Genomic DNA, 13,499 nt, shown 5'->3' with positions numbered 1-13,499 from the left:
AGGGACCAAACCTGTGCCAGGAAAACATTCCCCACACCATTACACCACCGCCACCAGCCTGTACCATTGACAACAGGCAGGATGGGGCCATGGACTCTGGACTTCTCTGCCATCAGCATGATGCAACAGGAACCAGGATTCTTTGAATGAGGCAATGTTTTTCCACTCCTCAATTGTCCACTGTAGTTGCAGCTTTTTTATTTTAGCTGATAGGAGTGGAACCCGGTGTGGTCGTCTGCTGCAATAGCCCATCCGTGACAAGGACTGATGAGTTGTGCGTTCTTTAAAAAATTTAAAAATGTAACCTTTATTAACTAGGCAAGTCAGTTAAGAACAAATACTTATTTCCAATGATGGCCTAGGAACAGTGGGTTAACTGCCTGTTCAGGGGCAGAACAACAGATTTGTACCTTATTAGCTTGGGGATTTGAACTTGCAACCTTTCGGTTAAAAGTCCACGCTAACCACTAGGCTACCCTTCCGCAGAGTTGATGTTCTGCACACCACTGTTGTACTGCGCTATTATTTGCATGTTTTTGTCCCACTTGCACAATTCTAGCAATTCTCATTTGACCTCTCATCACCAAGCTGTTTTCGCCCACAGGACTGCCGCTGACTGGATGTTTTTTGTTTGACGCACCATTGTCAGTAAACCCTAGACACTGTCGTGCGTGAAAAGCCCAGGAGACCGGCCATTTCTGAGATACTGGAACCAGCATGCCTGGCATCGATGATGATACCATGCTCAAAGTTGCCCATTCTAATGTTCAATCGAACAGTAACTGAATGCCTGTCTGCCTGGTTTATATAGAAAGCCCCGGTCCTGTGAGTCACTGTCTGTAGAAGTGATCCATTTTCGTGAACGGGGTGGTGTACCTAAAAAACTGGCCAACTGAGTGTAGGCTGTTACTTTATAATGTATTTAGCATTCATGTTTGTGCAATAAGGTCTAAAAGCAATACCAATTATAATGGTAATGGACATCAGCGTTCTGGTAGGACACTATGGTTAATGGCTTTCTTTATGTCTCCCCAGTTTGTGGAAGTGGAAGGACAGATCACCTCCCTGGTGGATCTGTATCCATCCGTCCTAAGGATTGGTTACCGCCGTGAGATCTTTATAGCTGTGATGTGTTGCATAAGCTATCTTCTGGGACTCACCATGGTAACAAAAGTAAGTACACTAACAGCACTCCAGTGTAACTTTATGCACTACATGTTGTTCTTACCTTACAATTATTGTATTACAACTTGACATACTATAATTTCTGGGACCATTGTAATGAAAGTAAGTTCACCTACAGCAACAGGTCCATAATTAGTGTCACCCTTGATAAAGATGAACAAAAACTACTGTATAAAATAAATAATTAAAATACTGAGTTATATTGTATGCTAAAAAAAAATGGGCAAATAATATTATTATACACTAATACAATTGCTCAGAGAAAGAGATTTTGTTTACGTAATAAATCAATAATATTGGTGTCGTTTTCCTAGCAGGGGAGGGTGCTAGATTATTGAAAACAGGGGTGTCAATCATTTTGAACCCTATCTTTTTTACTTACTTGTTGAACAAAATCTCTTTCTCTGAGCAATTGTATTAGTATAAATTCATATTATTTTCCATATTATTTTTATTGAGCATACTGTACAATTTAGCTCAATATTTGTATTATTTATTACCATATTTTTTTGTGGGGGGGAACTCTCCTTTCATTGGCCCAGTGCCCGCATTCTTATGTATCAACCCCTTTTTCCTATCCACGTCCAATCCCATCTCTCTCAGTCTTTCAGGAAACTAACTTTTGCTATCTGCTTTCTTTTCAGGGTGGCATGTATGTGTTTCAGCTCTTTGATTACTATGCAGCCAGTGGTGTGTGCCTTTTGTGGGTTGCATTCTTTGAATGTATTGCCGTTGCCTGGATTTATGGTAAGTTTGTACCTTTTTTTGCCAAATAAAGTGTTTAGCCTACATTTAGGAACGAACGTTAGGAGTCTGTTTTTAAAGGGGAAAACAGCAACAATGCATGAGTTATGACCTCGCTTGGAGTACACAATACCCTTTCTGTTCCTTTTCATGCTTATCATAAAACACTTGAATTGGCTTCCACATATGTCCCACTGTTAAGGTTTTCTTCCGTCGTAAGAGAGGAGGACCAAAATGCAGCATGGTTATCACGATACATCTTTAATAAAGATAATAACGAACAATACAAAAACACTAAACGTAACGTGAAAAACTGAAACAGCCCTATCTGGTGCAAATAAACACAGAGACAGGAACAATCACCCACGAAACACTCAAAGAATATGGCTGCCTAAATATGGTTCCCAATCAGAGACAACGATAAACACCTGCCTCTGATTGAGAACCACTCCAGGCAACCATAGACTTTCCTAGACTACTATACTACACCACAATCCCATAACCTACAAAAAAACCTAGATAAAACACACCACATAAATACCCATGTCACACCCTGGCCTGACCAAAATAATAAAGAAAACACAAAATACTAAGGCCAGGGCGTGACAGTACCCCCTCCCCCCCAAGGTGCGGACACCCGGTCGCACACCTAAACCCATAGGGCAGGGTCCGGGTGGGTGTCTGTCCACGGTGGCGGCTCTGGCGCGGGACGTGGACCCCACTCCAACACAGTCTTAGTCCGTTTACTCCGCGTCCTTAGATTGGCGACCCTTGCCGCCGACCTTGGCCTAGTAACCCAAACAAAGGACCCCACTGGACTGAGGGGCAGCTCCGGACTGAGGAACAGCTCGGGACTGAGGGGCAGCTCGGGACTGAGGGGCAGCTCGGGACTGAGAGGAAGCTCAGGCAGGTTGATGGCTCTGGCACATCCTGGCTGACTGGTGGTTCTGGCAGATCCTGGCTGACTGACGGCTCTGGCGGATCCTGGCTGACTGGCGGCTCTGGCGGATCCTGGCAGACTGGCGGATCCTGGCAGACTGCGGATCTAGCGGATCCTGGCAGACTGGTGGCTCTGGCGGATCCTGGCTGACTGGCGGATCTGTCGGATCCTGGCTGACTGACGGCTCTGGCAGATCCTGGCTGACTGGCGGATCCTGGCTGAATGGCGGATCCTGGCTGAATGGCGGCTCTGGCGGATCCTGGCTGACTGGCGGATCCTGGCTGAATGGCGGATCCTGGCAGACTGGCGGCTCTGGCGGATCCTGGCAGACTGGCAGCTCTGGCGGATCCTGGCAGACTGGCGGATCCTGGCAGACTGGCGGATCCTGGCAGAATGGCGGATCTGGCGGATCCTGGCGGACTGGCGGCTCTGGCTGCTCCATGCTGACTGGCGGCTCTGGCGGCTCCATGCTGACTGGCGGCTCTGGCGGCTCCATGCTGACTGGCGGCTCTGGCGGCTCCATGCTGACTGGCGGCTCTGGCGGCTCCATGCTGACTGGCGGCTCTGGCGGCTCCATGCTGACTGGCGGCTCTGGCGGCTCCATGCTGACTGGCGGCTCTGGCGGCTCCATGCAGACTGGCGGCTCTGGCGGCTCCATGCAGACTGGCGGCTCTGGCGGCTCCATGCAGACTGGCGGCTCTGGCGGCTCCATGCAGACTGGCGGCTCTGGCGGCTCCATGCAGACTGGCGGCTCCATGCAGACCTGCGGCTCTGGCGGCTCCTTGCAGACCGGCAGCTCTGGCGGCTCCTTGCAGACCGGCAGCTCTGGCGGCTCCTTGCAGACTGGCAGCTCTGGTGGCTCCTTGCAGACTGGCAGCTCTGGCAGCACTGAACAGGCGGGAGACTCCGGCAGCGCTGAACAGGCGGGAGACTCCAGCAGCGCCGGACAGGAGAAAAGCTCTGGCAGCGCTGGACAAGCGGGAGACTCCGGCAGCGCTGAACAGGCGGGAGACTCCAGCAGCGCTGGACAGGCGAGGTGCACTGTAGGCCTGGTGCGTGGTGCTGGCACTGGTGGTACTGGGCCGAGGACAAGCACAGGAAGCCTGGTACGGGGAGCTGCCACCAGAGGGCTGATGCGTGGAGTTGGTACTGGATAGACCGGACGGTGCAGGCGCACTGGAGCTCTTGAGCACCGAGCCTGCCCAACATTACCTGGTTGAATGCTCCCGGTCGCCCTGCCAGTGCGGCGAGGTGGAATAGCCCGCACTGGGCTATGCAGGCGAACCGGGGACACCGTTCGCAAGGTTGGTGCCATGTAAGCCGGCCCAAAGAGACGCACTGGAGACCAGATGCGTAGAGCCGGCTTCATGACACTTGGCTCGATGCCCACTCTAGCCCGGCCGATACGAGGAGCTGGTATGTACTCTCTCCGGCTGCCTCTGCTCTCCTAAGTGCCTCCACCTGTTCCCATGGGAGGCGATCTTTTCCAGCCAGGATCTCCTCCCAAGTGTAACAACCCTTGCCGTCCAAAACGGCCTCCCATGTCCATTCCTCCTTGCGCTGCTCCTGCTGCTGCAGCCTGTCACCACGCCGCTTGGTCCTGTTGTAGTTGGGTGAATCTGTTAAGGTTTTCTTCCGTCGTAAGAGAGGAGGACCAAAATGCAGCGTGGTTATCTTGATACATCTTTAATAAAGATAATAATGAACCATACAAAAACACTAAACGTAACGTGAAAAACCGAAACAGCCCTATCTGATGCAAGCAAACACAGAGGCAGGAAATATCACCCACGAAACACTCAAAGAATATGGCTGCCTAAATATGGTTCCCAATCAGAGACAACGATAAACACCTGCCTCTGATTGAGAACCACTCCAGGCAACCATAGACTTTCCTAGACTACTATACTACACCACAATCCCATAACCTACAAAAAAAACTAGACAAAACACACCACATAAATACCCATGTCACGCCCTGGCCAGACCAAAAATAATAAAGAAAACACAAAATACTAAGGCCAGGGCGTAACACCCATTGGCTTCTATGGACTTCTATTGAAGACAAATTAAGAACTATGCCACCTTTATAATGAAGAGGTGAACAGGAACAGCAACCCACATGCATTTTCTAGAGGTGTTGTTAGTAGCACTGTGATGGACGTTGCTGTTATTAAGAGAGCAAGCATGCTGGTTTTGTAAATAATTGTTTTGTAACGGTTAACAGTAAGCTAAAGAGAGATTGTTCATGCCATATGACTTCATGGAACAACCAATGGGTAGATGAGGGTGTTTATAGAGGTTATGATGGCGTCACATCCGTAGCTCTTCCCATGGTCTAGAGATAGATACTGATTCTGTTTATAGTTGATAGTGAGATGTCACCCTGTTTTACCTTGAGAAAAAGCACAGGTCTTATATGATGGTTAACTTTACTGTATAGGAGACTAGGAGTGTGTCTCTAACAACAAGTATGTTCTTCTGTATTGTTGACAGGTGCTGATAATTTCTATGATGCAATTGAAGACATGATTGGCTACCGACCTAACCCGTGGATGAAATGGAGCTGGACATTTATCACTCCCGTCCTCTGTGCGGTGAGTATTCAACAGCCCAACACTGTTACTGTGTGTTCAACAGCCTTCCACTGTTACAAAGTGTTAAACAGCCCAACACTGTTGTGCTGTCGTTTTGAAAACATGAGGAACCTCTTGGATCAGAGTGAAGATGTACTGTGAAATAAGTAATCATCTCCTAAACCATTTTTCTTGTTGTTCCCAGGGTTGCTTTATCTTCTCTTTGGTGAAATACAAGCCCCTGACCTATAACAAGGTGTATGAGTACCCAGACTGGTCTATTGGCCTGGGCTGGTCTCTGGCCCTTGCCTCCATGATCTGCATCCCCATGGTAATGGTCATCAAGATCCTCCAGTCCGACGGACCGCTTATAGAGGTACGCAGACACAAACAAATTATGCTAGATAGCTCCTAGTTGTATGAATACAAAATCTGCCTGAAAGGAAGTGCAGCATTGTGGTAATGGCATGCAGTATGCAATTGAATAACTTGTATTATATTGCACACATGATATAAGCCATCTACATGATGCAGTATACCATGTAATGTGATTTTATGGCATGGTACAAGGACTTCTACAAAGTGGCTTCATATCGTTGCATTATTGTCATGTCATGTGGGTCATTTGACATTCTCCTCTACACCCCACAGAGGATTAAGGCAGTGGCGGCCCCAGTAAAGGGAGGTGCGAGTTCTCGCCCCAAAGAGTACAGCATGAAGGGCAGCGAGCTTACCCAGCCTCTGAACCCCAATGGGGACAACATCCTGAACAAGCCCACCCACACCATTGTAGAAACAATGATGTGAGCACTCTCTGTGAGAGGAACTACTGATTGGCGTGCTGTCTACGTTATTATCATTTATATGCTAACTTTGATAGTGGTAGAACCAGGTTTACATTGTTCTATATATCCGCACTAGGAATATTCTGGTTTGGTTTCTATGATGATGATTAAGAGAGTTATATATATATATATATATATATATATATATATATATATATATATATATATATATATATATATATATATATATATACACACATATATATATACACACACTGTATATATTGCTGTTGGGTTGTTTTTTATCTTGGTAATTTTTTATCATATTGTTGTTGTTACCGTTTTTGTTGGCGATGTCAGTTTGGGCAGTATTTTGACAAAGAACATAGTTCTATGTTAACTACCTTTCTGTTGATTGTGGAACATTTTCACTCAACAGAAATACAGTAAACTGAATGTGTAACTAATCGTGTAACATGTTAGGTAGCAAACTATTAAGATAATATCCTTACATTATTGTGGCAGTATCCTTGTCTGAGGTCATTTGCAATCTGCTGTCGACGCCATTTGTTGTGAGATGCAACTGAATGAACCTTCTTTGCGCAAGCGGCGGACGCCAGCCACTCACACCTGCTGGTAGAGTAGCCATCTGTAACACCTAGGCTGAACAAGCGTTGGGCCATTAACCAAAAGGTTGTTGGCTCAAATCCCTGAGCTGACTAAGTGAAAAATCTCTCGGCGTGCCCTCAAGCAAGGCACTTAACTCTAATTGCTCCAGTAAGGCGCTCTGGATAAGACCTAAATGACTCAAATATAAATGTAAAATGCTATGTAGATATAGTAGTTCATAGGTAAGTCCTTATGGCCAAATACTGTACAAAATGTTCCCGGAAGGATAAGGTGTTCCTAGGAGGGAGGTGAGGAAGTGAAGGAGAAAAGGGATGAAGCATTTTAAGAGTATTTGTACATTGCCTAAGACCATCACAGTCAGTCCCGGTGCATTTATTGAAACCTCTTTTTGCACTTTGCAACGTTAAGTTTCACCGTTATTTTATCTGTTACGAAAATTGTCACAAGAACCTGCAGTTACATTTGCAACATTCATTTCAAAAGAAACACATTATAGCTTCACACCTTTGTGATGTTGTTCATACAGTGCCTTGCGAAAGTATTCGGCCCCCTTGAACTTTGCGACCTTTTGCCACATTTCAGGCTTCAAACATAAAGATATAAAACTGTAATTTTTTGTGAAGAATCAACAACAAGTGGGACACAATCATGAAGTGGAATGACATTTATTGGATATTTCAAACTTTTTTAACAAATCAAAAACTGAAAAATTGGGCGTGCAAAATTATTCATCCCCCTTAAGTTAATACTTTGTAGCGCCACCTTTTGCTGCGATTACAGCTGTGGCAAAAGGTCGCAAAGTTCAAGGGGCCGAATACTTTCGCAAGGCACTGTATCTATCCGTTCAAACATGAGCATTATACTCTCACTCACTTGCTATAACTATAAAATAAAGGTGGAACATTGCCATGCACCATTCTGTCTCTCTATGCCTAAACCTGCAATAGTTGTGAGAACCATCATTTAATTGGAGGCCAAAAAAATTACCTTGACAAAATGATTTCAAGAATGTTTTGAAATAATAGTTATTTCTCCAGTGATCTCATTTTAATAGCAGTAACGGTCAGTAAATAACTGTATCATACAACATTTCCATCAGACTCAATTGTATTTTAGTATTTTACTTGTTTGTGAATCACGTATGCCTTTTTGTATTAACCATTTTATACTGTACAGCATATGAACACTGTCACTGATGACCTATTTCTTCTGAATACAGTCAACAATTCACATTTAATGTGATGACCCTGAATGAAATTTGTAGTATGCAATATTCATAAAATAAAATGGCCTTTCCCACTCAAATTATTTCAGTTTGAAAACAGATGTAAAAATACTAAACATGATATGTGACCAACATACATTTGAACATCTAAAGTGAAAGTGAGATTCCTTAACCCAAAGCACGTACATGAGCATCCACAGTGCTTGGTCAACCAAATTCCTTGTCCAGAAAAAAATGTAATACCTGTTGGAAAATCAAGTGTATTTTTTTGTCTAACATCCACCCCCCTTTGAGATGCACCTTGCACCATCTCTTCCTGGATTGAAAATAAACAGATTTTTTCTTTACATGTCTTGGAGTGAATTATTCATTTGTTCTGTGAGAGCATTTAAGGGCCTACTGGCCGGCTTCTTACTCATAAAGACAGCTACAGTCAGTATACCCCCCCCCCAAAAAAAAAATAATACTATAGTATATTATGGTATACCATAGTATTCACTGTAGTGTTTTTGCAGACTTTACAAAAGACTAATTTTTGCAAAAACACTACAGTGAATACTGTAGTATTTACTGTAGAAGTTATATTTAACTATAGTATATATATTGTAGTAAAAAAAACTGTAAAATATACTATTGTAATTAATGTGGTGTTTTTGCAGATTGTAGTACACTGTAATATATACTGTAGTGTCTTTGCTGAATACAGTATACTGTAGTATTTACTGTGGTGTTTTTGCAGAATGCAGTTTATTGTGGTATTTACTGTAGTGTTTTTGCTAACACTAATGTAGTATTTACTATTGCTTTTTGTTTTTATTATCTTTGACATAGAAGCGCAGGCTTTCTCCTTGAGGAAACTAAAATAGCACATTTTCCATAGCCTGTATGTAGGTAGGACTGGGAAGGATATCAATAGTTAAAGAGCTTCTGCTCTTTCGAATAACATGTACGGGTCTATACTTACCATGTATACCCACCTATGGGTGGCCAAATTTGGATATGGGCAAGGGGAATGGGCAGGGTATATTAAATACTGTAGTATTTACAATAGTTAAAAAATGGTAGAGCTTTTGGACTTTACAGCAGTATTTACTATAGTATTCTACAGTATACTACAAAATTATACAGTAAGTACTACACATGATCGAGGGATAGTGTGTAGTATAGTTTTATACAGTGTACCACAATTTGATAGTAATGTAGTATTATATGGTAAACTGTAATATCTTTTCATGTGACTACACACATTCACTTCCAACATGATACAAGGTATTTTCTACATTCATCCTTATTCATAATATACCCCATATTTACATAGACTGTGACTTAAAACGAGTGCATTAAAATAAGGAGGCTTAAATAACCACACAATAAAAGTGTAGCTTGTGAAATTATCTAAATAATGTTGGTGTGAATAGTAGACTAATACTTAATTTTAGCAATCACAGAGTGAATAAAATACTATTGCCCATAATGCTGACACCCAAATGTGAAAAAACTGTATTCACACACCCAATCAAAATGACAACTCACAGACCACTTACGCCTTGCGACAACAGTAAAATGGACTCATGGGCTATAGGATGTGACAACTCTGACCATACATTTCTCTGAGTTAGTTAAAGCTGCAATATGTAACTTTTGGGGCGACCCAACCAAATTCACATAGAAATGTGTTATAGATATCATTCTCATTGAAAGCAAGTCTAAGAAGCGATAGATCTGTTCTATGTCCACTATTTCTATGCTTCCCGTCCTTAAGTATGGGTTTTCCATCTTTTACTTTTAACAGCTTCAAACACAATATGTTTGGTTATGGAAAATATATTTCACAGTGGTTTAGATGGTACAATGACTCAACACTATACTCGCTTGTTTTGTCACAAACTGAAATTTTACTTCCAACAGATTAGAAACAGAGATGCTGTGCCTCCATTAGATTAATCCACGGAGTTTTAGCCAAAATGGACATTAAGCGTCACCTTAAAAAGGTATAAGGTGACACCTTGGAATGGCAGACAGAGACATTGAACAGTTGAGAAGCCCCTCTGGTGTTGGCGAAAACTCAGACCCTGTCACCATCGCAGGAACATGTGTGTTTAGTGGAATTTGTTCAGTGCACTATGCACATGTGATGAGTTACCTTGAGTAATCTAATACCTGATTAATACTGAAAGGAATATAGCATCACTGCTCATCTTCCCGTCACCTACATTATCAATACTGTTTTGTTGAGCAAGTGCTGCCTCAACGAATCACAATACAACTTGCACTCCACCCCCCAAAATAGCCAATGATAATTATTTGAGCTTGAATATTCCTTTGCCCCCTTGCTCCGGCCTTATATTGACACAGGGGTGTCAAAGATAGTCTTTTCAATCCGTCCCACAAGTAGTTAGTTAAAAAAACAGACCTATTGTGTAGTCTCTTTACTCTATCCAGCTTGCTAAATGTCATCAAAATGAAATCAAGAAAGTCAGGGCGCATCAACATTTTTGAAATCGATGGATAGAGGACTAACTTTTAACAGCGAGGAAATATAATATAATACATTAGTTTGACAAACCTGCATTGACATTTCTGGTAAATGATCTTAGGTGTCCCTTCTAGGCAGGTGAAAACCATGTTGAGACCTCACCCACAAAGACGTGATGGTCACATCTACAGAGAAGTAAGGGTGGCGGGACTGAGACCATTGTAGATTTATGGCCAGCTTGTTACCTGGGATCAACAGTGTTAGGGGAGGCTGGCCAAATCTGGCTGGAGCAAGGTCTTTCTTGGTAGAAATATGCATGAAATCATGATTTAACCAAATGTTTCAGGACATGTTCTTTCTGCAAACCTTCCTTTGCTTAATGTCCAAAGGTAGACTGGGCAAAGATAAATGGCTATCATAGAAGAATTCAAGAAAGAAAAAAGACACCCCAGTCCTCAGATCCTTATTTTCATAAAAAGCAGGAAATACATCTCTCACTAAAGAATCCAATAACATCTTACAAACCAATTTCCTTCAGCCCCCCCCCCCCCTCCACTTAAATAGCTATGCTTGGATGCAGCTGGGGGACAATGTAAACAGAGGAACTGTACAGAAAACAGTGCACTAAGTCACATCTTACATACAAAACCACACATGCAGAACGTCAGTTCAAATAAAAACAATAGAACCAAAAACAGGCATCTGTATCAAATGTATGACAGTTTGAGAACAACATAAAAACATTCTTAAAACATGTTTCCTCTCGGAGGATTAAAAAGCAGTGAGTTGAGTCCTGAACGGGACAGCATGATTCTGCAATCTCACATCTCTTCCCCAGACATTACATGACATGAAACAAATCGTATTTCCACTGAGGCAACTTGGTAAGCAGGCCAGGGCGAGACGTGTTGCGTAAGAGCTTTATAAAAACATCATGTCATGAGAAAATAGGAACAGCTCTGGAGAAGGTTCTGTCTGATTGAGCAGGACAGAGATGGCAATTGTTCAGCAGAGAAAAGCTTTAAAATTCCCCCTTGTGAACAACGCAAGCTTTCTATGGGTGGGACATTAAATCCTATAGCTACATGTTTATGCTTACTATGATGGGAGAGACAGCCATGGAAGCTGGGTAAAATACTCTAATCAAAGTCCATACCCTATGGAGTGTTGAGGGCTAAAACACAACAGATACATTAAAATGGGTTTAAAAGGTTAAAATGAAATCATTCATCATCTCAACTGAAAGGTATTTCGTTCCACATTTGTCAGGGGATGTGATTCACTTAAGAGGGTTTTTGTAGAGAAACCACTGTACACCTGAGAGTTGATACTGTACACCTGAGAGTTGATACTGTACTGTAAGTACCTCTGGTGTAATGCCTTCTGAAACATGTTTGCATAGGACTAGGGCCAAGAGGTTTTTCTAGTCAGGAAAAACGCCTGGCCTCACAAGATATGCTGATATTGAGGGTAGAATGTTAAAATAGGTGTAGGAGAAAAGTGAGCTCCCGGAACATAATCAGAATACTATGTTCTAATGACAAGGAACACTCCTTTAGAGTGTGAAACACAGCTTTTCAAAACAAAGAATGTGGCATTATCACCATTAGTTGTACAATATATTTAAACATTGAGTGATAAAGCCCGTCAATTCCAGTATATGGATCTGATTTAGGTGACCGACTAGTGCATACAAGCAAAAACGGTGAGTGGTTTGGTTTCAGAAATATAGTGAACTTGATTAGGTAAAACCATTGACAAGAACCTTGAAACAAAAACGCTGATGCCAAAAAGTAATGAATGACAAATGCCTGCTCAGTCTACCCAGTAGCTAATAACATGGTGTGAGAAATGTAACAAGAGAAAGAAACCTTCGGCAACAATGAAGGTGTGATAATAAAAGGCCTTGGTAAGTATTTGTCCTCACGTGACGGCCATCAAACTTGGACCCAAATCAATTTTCACAAACACTTCAGACTTTAGGACAGAGTGTGGGGTATCTAAAATAGAAATGTCTGCAATACTTGGCAAGTAACAGTGAACGCCAGCTTAGCATTCTACCTATTTCTGTGGCGCTAACAGTGAGGGGAGCTGGCTGGCCAGGTCGGGCCGGGCTGAAGGGAAGGAAAGGGCAGCCAGCCAAGACATGGCTAAAATAATAGTCCAGCACAGCATGCCTGGACTCCTCCAACACCCACATGTGCGCACGTTCGTGTGTCAAATGTGTGTGTACGTGCAACTCCACCATTCCCCAGCAAGAGGTCACAGAGGGTCACAATTACACACATTTCACTTTTCTTTTTGTTGAACAAAAACTAAAAACACTGTGGTGGTGCTGTATCCCGAACACACCTTCTCTGAGAGGGAAGTGTGTGTTTGTTTCTCTGGGATTTCTGTAGAGTTGAGCAGGCTGAGTCAGAAGCTGTTACGTAACTACATGTGGTTCTGCCTGAACAGCCCCAGAAGCCTGACTGAGCCTTCTCTGCTCTAGATCACATGAATACACTGACTAACATTGATCACAGCAAATGTATGTGTCTGGGAGTGTGAATTAGTGACTGAAAGGGTGTTTATTCACATACACATGTATTCTCACATCTGAATGTGATTCTTTGTGTATGTACAAGATATATAACAAAACAAAACCAGGGTGTGAGACGTGCAGTGCCTACATGTCACATGGTATAATGTGTAACACCATTTGAACGCGCTATTATCCATTACCTCCCCCTTGGACCTTTGTCAGGGCGATACTATTGGTCCTATAATGTAGAAAGCTTAACAGGGAGTCAGAAGGGTCCTCGCAGTCCTGAGGTGGCCCCGTATCTGCCTGTGCCAGGGAGTTTCTGCTGATGACCAGGTCCAAGCTGTCTCCTGCTTCAGTGATGAGAGAAATAGTCAGGAAGCAGTCAAAGTCTCTGGTCCTCGCTCTGTTCAC

The 13,499-nt window shown here is 43.1% G+C and overlaps 2 protein-coding genes across 4 annotated transcripts in view; one reads left to right on the top strand and one right to left on the bottom strand.

Moving 5' to 3' along the window:
* LOC135504683 (sodium- and chloride-dependent taurine transporter-like) overlaps positions 1–8,432 on the top strand; it is a 25,903-nt gene extending 17,471 nt beyond the window's left edge. For all 3 annotated transcript variants that reach the window (XM_064923467.1, XM_064923468.1, XM_064923469.1), the window contains 5 exons: positions 1,036–1,173; positions 1,830–1,932; positions 5,366–5,466; positions 5,651–5,821; positions 6,097–8,432. In XM_064923467.1, the coding sequence (XP_064779539.1) occupies positions 1,036–1,173; positions 1,830–1,932; positions 5,366–5,466; positions 5,651–5,821; positions 6,097–6,252 (669 nt within the window). In that variant the 3' untranslated portion in view covers positions 6,253–8,432. The remainder of the gene's footprint in view (positions 1–1,035; positions 1,174–1,829; positions 1,933–5,365; positions 5,467–5,650; positions 5,822–6,096) is intronic.
* LOC135504686 (glutamate receptor-interacting protein 2-like) overlaps positions 8,053–13,499 on the bottom strand; it is a 62,673-nt gene continuing 57,226 nt past the window's right edge. The window contains exon 24 of the mRNA XM_064923476.1: positions 8,053–13,499. Coding sequence (XP_064779548.1) covers positions 13,275–13,499 — 225 coding nt within the window. The 3' untranslated portion in view covers positions 8,053–13,274.

The sequence above is a fragment of the Oncorhynchus masou genome, chromosome 18, assembly GCF_036934945.1.
Source record: "Oncorhynchus masou masou isolate Uvic2021 chromosome 18, UVic_Omas_1.1, whole genome shotgun sequence".
NCBI lineage: Eukaryota > Metazoa > Chordata > Actinopteri > Salmoniformes > Salmonidae > Oncorhynchus > Oncorhynchus masou.
The sequence above is the reverse complement of the archived record's forward strand: the minus strand, read 5'-3'. Positions and strand labels throughout refer to the sequence as shown.